This window comes from Podarcis gaigeae (genome assembly GCF_964106915.1).
Source record: "Podarcis gaigeae genome assembly, chromosome: Z".
Taxonomy (NCBI): domain Eukaryota; kingdom Metazoa; phylum Chordata; class Lepidosauria; order Squamata; family Lacertidae; genus Podarcis; species Podarcis gaigeae.
Window position 1 is genome coordinate 3,555,768 of NC_139691.1, and position 7,497 is coordinate 3,563,264.

Here is a 7,497-nt window from a genome sequence, read left to right on the forward strand (position 1 = left end):
AGAACATTCTGGCAGGTGGGTGAAGCCTGGCAAATGACTCAAGGTGACTGAACCTCCAAGCCAGAGACGCAATAGAAGAATTGGGAGTGTATGCTAATTCAAAGCTTTGTTAGGAGACAGCATGATGTAGTGGTTAGAGTGTCAGACCAGGACCAGGGTGACCTCAGGCCAGCCACTTATTCTCAACCTAACCTATATCTTGCAGGATTGTTGTGAGATGAAATGAGAACTACATACACCACCTTGAGCTCCTTGGAGGAAAGGTGGTATAAAAAAGCAACAAACAAACTGAATTTGGCACCTTCTTCTATCACCATGCAGCAGAACTTTAGGAAGAATTCAAGCTGCAGCTACAAAGGAAATTCATCTTGGCCCCTAAGTGTTATTTATACAAAATACACTTTACTTAATGCCACCAATCTAAGCGATGTTACTAGACATCATTTCATATCTGTAATAATTTTGCTATGTACACTTTAACACAACTTTCTAAATATATTCATAAACATTTATCTGAGTGTTTATGGTTGTTTCTAATTTATGTAATTGTTTAAATTGGAGCACATGGCATGCGACAAAGACCTCTCTCAGTGCAACCATGTTAAACAGTTTAAAGATGAAAAACTTCCTGACTTGAGCTCAAGTGATTGTGGATGCAGGGCAGGTGGACGCGGTTGGCTCCAAACAGCCTGGGAGGGCCAATTCCGCCTGTGCACCAGAGGTTCCTCATCGCTGTGTTAAGAGTGTGAAACAGGGACCAGGGGTATCATCGTGTATAGCATTTTTCTGGGGAGTGTGGTGCCCTCCCCAAGCCAGCCCTGTGCTGCTTTGCAAGGCTGGGATCATTCCAGCCTCACAAAGTGGCTCAGGACTGGTGTCTCCTCAGAGACAGCATGGGCTGGACTGGTTCATGCTGGGCTCCGTTTGTCACTGCCAGGGAGATAGAGATTCAAATCCCCTCCTCAGCCACAATGCTTACTGAGTTAACCTTGAACCTCATAAGAACCTAAGAAGAGCCTGCTGGATGAGGCCAATGCCCACCCCTTTTTTGCATTGTATTTATTTATTAATGTTCTTATGTTACATATGCATACATTGTCATATTAAATTACAGTGGTACCTCTGGATGCGAACGGGATCCGTTCCAGAGCCCTGTTCACATCCTGAAGCGAATGCAACCCGCGCCCGTGCGTCACATGCGCGAGCTGAGAAACCCAGAAGTAACGCACTCCGTTACTTCCAGGTCGCTGTGGAGCAGAACCCAAAAAGGCTTAACCTGAAGTGACTTCAACCCGAGGTATGACTGTACAGGGCTTATTATACTATAATTTCTAACATGTACACAAAGTTTATATACAAAATTTATATACCTAAAGAAAGAAACAAAGAAAAAACAAAGCTATTCCAAAATCATACATGTACCAACACTACGGACTTCCTGTCAATCCTGTTGTATATTCCTTTTGTTACAAATGAATGTACTCCTATTATTGTATATTTCTTTACATTTCATCTATTACATTCCCATATCAATATGTACCCTTGGTCTTATTTCTCAACACAGTCTCTCTCCAATGTCAATCGAATGCTGGCATAGATAGCGAACCTTTACTGTATTTTTGACATATATCTATCCCAGGCCAGTGGCCCTCCTAGTACAATATTCCTGCTCTCACAGCAGCCAGCCAGGTGCCTATAGGAAACCCACCACCTCTCCCAGTATAGGAACAAATCCCAGAGAACTCAATGGGACTTACTTTTGGGACTACATGCATAGAATTGCGCTGTCAACTGCTAAACCAGAGATGAGGAACATGTGGCACTCCCAACTGTTCCTGGACTGCGACTGCCATCGTCCCCAACCACTGGCCATGCTGGCTGCTGAGTCCAGCAACTTTTGGAGGGAGATAGGTTTCCTCTCCCTACTCTGAACCTACCTCAAGAAGAAAATGAGGCAGGGGAGGAAACCGCACTTGCATCCCTGAGCACCTTAAAGCAGTGGCTCTCAAAGGGTGCGCCACATTGGTGTAGCAGGAGAGGATGGCACGGGTGGCAGGGAGACTCAAGGATAACCAAAGAAACATTTAAATACTTCAGTGAAGTATCAGTATCAGCATAGCATGGTATAAATTTTTTTTGTGTGTGTGGATATACAACCATAAACTCCACATATCTCTTCAAGAACACTGGCTACTCTTCTACAGATCTCCTTGATATATTGTTGTGAACAAATATGAAAGATGAAAAAATAGAAAGGCTTCTTTGTGTTAAAGAGGAGATGAGTTTTTCCTCAAATTAATGGTAAAGGGACCCCTGACCATTAGATCCAGTCGTGGCCGACTCTGGGGTTGCGGCACTCATCTCGCTTTATTGGCCGAGGGAGCTGGTGTACAGCTTCCAGGTCATGAAGCCAGCATGACTAAGCCACTTCTGGCGAACCAGAGCAGCACACGGAAATGCTGTTTACCTTCCCGCCAGAGTGGTACCTATTTATCTACTTGCACTTTTACGTGTTTTCGAACTGCTAGGTTGGCAGGAGCAGGGATCGAGCAACGGGAGCTCACCCCGTCGTGGGGATTCGAACCGCCGATCTTCTAATTGGCAAGTCCTAGGCTCTGTGGTATAACTCACAGCGCCACCCGTGTCCCTTTCTCAAATTAGACCTAGTCTAAATGGGATTACCTGGCAAAAGCAAGCTCACACCTCTCACTGAGTCTGTAGACATGCTTAATATTTACCTAACCTCCCAGCAGGTGAGTTGCTGCTGCTTATCAAGAGCAGGTGGGGAAAGTGGTTGGGAGGTCAGCACAGTGCAAACATAGCAATGGAAACAATCCAGCCATCCTACCTGTGTATTTGCACCTTGGTGCCTTCCCCACCACTGCCTCAGTCTTCCCTGCCCCCAATAAACAGAAGTTACTCACCTGCTGGGAGATCAAGGAAGAACCTCCTCAAAACAATCACTACTCTCCTGCCCATTACTGAACCCAATCAGTTCATTCCCTCTACAGTGGACCCTCCGGATATGAATTAAATTCATTCCGGGGGTCCATACTTAACCCAAAAAGTCCATAACTGGAAGCGCCGCTTCTGTGCATGCGCACGGTGCGCAGAGTGCTTCTGCGCATGCGTGCAACGGGTTTGCTGAGTTCACAATCTGAAAGTTACGTATCCAGAGCGGTACATAACTCGAGGGTCCACTGTATTTCCTATACAGGTAGGTAGCCGTGTTTGTCTGCCGTAAAGGTAAAGGGACCCCTGACTGTTAGGTCCAGTCACGGACGATGCTGGGGTTGCAGAGCTCATCTCGCTTTACTGGCCAAGGGAGCCGGTGTTCCCTTCCGGGTTTATCTACTTGCACTTTGACATGCTTTCGAACTGCTAGGTTGGCAGGAGCAGGGACTGAGCAATGGGAGCTCACCCCGTCGTGGGGATTCGAATTGCCGACCTTCTGATCGGCAAGCTCTAGGCTCTGTGGTTTAACCCACAGTGCCACCCGCGTCCCTTGTTGGTCTGCCGTAGTTGAAACAAAATTTTAAAAACTCCTTATTGGTATGAGCTTTCGTGTACATGCACACTTCAGATATCTTCTTTTGGTATCTGAAGAAGTGTGTATGCACAAGAAAGCTCATACCAATAACAAACTTAGTTGGTCTCTAAGGTGCTACTGGAAGCAGTTTTTTTTTTTTAATTGTATTTCCAATGTTCAGGTGCTGAGTGCCATTACTTATGTATCCAGAACAGCACCCACCACCCACAACAGGGAGGCACCAGCAGCTTTGTGGGGAACCCCAATATTTGTGAAAGAACAAAGAACATTTGGGTGGCTGATGAAAACTGAGCATGCTTGGCAGCAGAAGAATGCAGACTAGCTGTTGAAAGGAGTGGTTGGGGTGGTGAGACGTGCAATAGAGTTGCTGGAACAATGACCATTTTGCTGCAGGTCCTACCTGGGTAATTTTAATGTCTTAAACAGCCTTGGGAGTCACTGCCCTCCCCACCAAATAACAGAGATACCCAAGTGAATAAAAACCCTCCAATGCGACAGTTTCCCAAGTATCCCAGCATGCATTGCTCAGCCTCTTCTGCATCAGTCCTGCAGGGTTCCCATCCCAAAGCAGAGGACAAGTGCTATACCTTGCATCTGCTGGATGAGCAGGGCCCGCTGGAGCATGGGGTTGGCGTTCAGGAGCGAGGCTTGACTAGTAGCTCGTAGGTTTAACATCTGCTGCTGCTGCTGCTGCGATGGTATCACACACCTGGGAAGGAAGGAGGTAGAATCAGATCAGCAGAAATCCCAGGACAAAGAGTGGCTTGCAAGAAACCTAAGGCAACATTAGGCAACTACTGAATATGTTTTTGCCCAAAAACAATTGCCTTGAATTGTGACCCAGTCAATTTATGGAATGTTAACTGTACAAATAAGAGTTAATGAGCACTTTTTTGGTACTATGTGTTGCATTCAGTTAAGTTGTACTCAAGGTAGACACGCTGAAATGGATAGAACTAAGTTAGTTATGGCCATTAACTAAGTTAGTTATGCCCATTCAACAAAGTATAAGGATGCTGGATTCAGAGGGTGCCTGACAGATGCTCGAAGGTTTGGTTTTGGTTATTATTATTTTACTATTTTTTCCCTCCTTGAAAACAGAGGGCACCCCATAGGACATCATATACCCCTTTTAAAAGGCAGCTTCAAATGTTACCAAGGAGCATGTGGATAGATTTTTGGGGGGCGGGGTGGTGGGGTGAGGCGAGAGACTCTACTTTAGGAGAAACACATCTGGAAACAGCTCAGGTACTTCGCACTAGTTGAACAACTCCTTTGGTTGCCGCATGGCACAATTTCATTTTCTATTAAGAGTCCTAAAGCTCCAGAACCCTGTGAAAAAGGAATGCAGTAAAATTAAAGAATAAGGTGCCTCTGAGCACATTATCAGTCTAGGAATTTGTTTTGCATTCCAGAACTGAACTGACTCTCAACAGCCCTTTCACTCATGTCCATGCTTAGCTACCCCAAGTTTTCTTCAATTCAGCACCCTAATTATATCACTATTATGTACATGGTGAAACCATGTTGTCATGTGTGAGTGTGAGTGAATATGTGTAAGAAACATGCCTGTCTGCAAGCTTAGGGACAAACTTATCAATTTTGCAGAACTACAGCTCATACCAAAACCTTTGCTTAGGAAGAGGGAGCAGTGTTTTTATATTTTATAGGGGTATATTTAAACAGGCGGATGTGTGCGCAACATTATTATGGGACAGTGTTGACATGGAGATGCTTAAGAAGGCAGGTCCACACACAGTCCATGTACCTAAAAAGACTTCCAAAATACAAGCACTTGGGTGGTCCTAATTCCTTTCAGAACATGTTCTTACCTACAGGGGACTTTTTTTCATCCTAATTTTCCAAAAGCTGCCATTCAATACCAAGATGTGGCCGAGGAGACTCTGTGAAATTAGTGAGACCTGCACACCAACAAAATACTTGACAAACAACAACATAGCTTGGCTCTTGCACAGGAGAGCTCCCCAGTGGATTGTGTCCTAGAACTGTTAACACTATGCCAGCAAACCCTTTTCAGTTGGGTAGTGGGAGGGTTTGTTTTTATGTGAAGAACAAGCTGCTTTGTTTGCAGGTGGGGAGCTGAACCAGGAGGGGGCTTACGCTAGAAGAAGCTTGGAATATTGGAAGAAGAATATTGGAAATATTTCTTCCTTACGGTGTGTGTGGTGGGGTTGGAGGGTAAGGAAATAGCTAAATATATTTTTTGCACCATGAACACTGCTAGGCCACAGGTAATTATGCATGTGCAGATTCTTGGACCTCAGCAATATATGCCAGCAGGAGTTGTGAGATCTGGCACCAAAGCTAAAAATATGTTATTATACAAAGCAAGCGCACGAACACACACACAAACACACACAATCTTCGTGCATGTGCTGAAGCTTGAGTCCGTACAAAAATTGTTAGGCCTGCTCACATAGCTGGGAGCAAGTCCCATGGAGTGCAATGGGGCTTACTTCTGAATAGGTCCACTGAAGTGCAGCAAGGCTCGCTTGAGGATACAGTTTAAATACATATGTACTGTATTTACATTTAAAACACATGTTAAAAGGGCCAGATATGAAATGCAACTGAATTTCAAGGCAGGAACGCTTCAGGAGCAAGGTGCAAAGCAGATGCAGTCACGCCAGCAAAAACTGCGCGGAGGGCGGAGGAGGTTTGCAAGGGAAGAAGGGGTGTGGAGCAGGCGCCTTTCCCTTGGAGCCAGGCCCACGATCCCCGGCCTCGGGTAGAGGGTCTTACCGGCTTGCTTGCTGCTGCTGAGGCTGGTGCTGAGGCTGGTGCTGAAGGAGGTGCTGGAGCTGCAACAGTTGCTGCTGGAGCTGCTGCTGTTGCTGGTTGAACATGGCTGGGGGTGGGGTTAAAAAAAAGCGGCCCCCCAGCTCCGAGACCCCGGGGCAAAACCGGAGCAGGAGGCTCCCGTTCGAGTATGGGAGCGGAGCTAAACGTGCTGCTCTGCAGCGGGAGACCCATTCATTGCTTTCGAACCGGCGGCTCGCGTGCGGGTGCGTGGGTTTCCACCATCGCGATCACGGGACACCTTGTGGGTGTGTTTGGGGTGGGGGGCGGGGAGGTGTCCCCACCCCTTGCACGTACCGGAGAACAGTGATGGTAACCACGCACGCGCTCCAGCGCATCCTTTCGCAAATGCAAAAGGCTTCAGTACCGTACTTATTTATTTTTCCTGTAACAGTTAATGTTCTGAAATATGCAGGAGAGATTTTTTTTTTTAAAAAAAGTTTATTTAATGCATCCTTTTGCAAACGGGGTGGGCTGTGAGGAGGAGGCGGCCGCAGCAGCTTTGTTTTCTTCTTAAGGTGAATGTTCTGAAATGCGCATGGAAAATTAAACAAAATTCAATAGCAGAAAAAATATTAAATGCAAGACATAATTATACATGAAGTAGCTTTTTAACAAACAGGCAGTTAAAAGTTAGTTGCTGGGTAGTTCTTCTTTTTTTTCATCAGCAGATGAACATAGGAGGGTGGTTTGCCGTGAGCATTGGTACATCTAGCTCACAGCTCTGACAGGCAGCACTGGTACATCCTGTCTGCACGGACTGGCAGCAGTTTTAATATGGGAGTTTTCCCAGAGCTTTCTGCAAATACCATCTATTGTATGCAAGGCAGGTGAGGTACTATTTGATTGGTTCCAACAATATTTCATTTTATTAACGGGTTTTGTGTTTGCAGGGTCTTTAAAAATAAAATAAAATAAATCATTTGGTCTTCTTCAATTGTGAGTCCCTCTGGGAGTCTAAATTAACATTTAGAAAAACTGTTGTTAGGCTGCTCTGCATGGGACACAAAACAGAATGTAGTTTATCTCTGTGCCATCCATCCAGCAGATTCTGTGGTGGCATCCTAAAAGCATGAAAATTAATCTAATCTAATTTAATAAAAGACAACACTCACCAAAACAAAATT

General features: G+C 45.4%; 1 protein-coding gene across 1 annotated transcript in view; it reads right to left on the bottom strand.

Annotated features, from left to right (window-relative positions):
• The window catches only part of CIZ1 (CDKN1A interacting zinc finger protein 1), a 31,329-nt gene extending 24,568 nt beyond the window's left edge, over window positions 1–6,761 (bottom strand). The window contains exons 1-2 of the mRNA XM_083721765.1: window positions 6,314–6,761; window positions 4,138–4,259 (exon numbers count right to left, since the gene is read on the bottom strand). Coding sequence (XP_083577891.1) covers window positions 4,138–4,259; window positions 6,314–6,417 — 226 coding nt within the window. The 5' untranslated portion in view covers window positions 6,418–6,761. The remainder of the gene's footprint in view (window positions 1–4,137; window positions 4,260–6,313) is intronic.
• Between the last annotated feature and the right edge of the window lie 736 nt (window positions 6,762–7,497).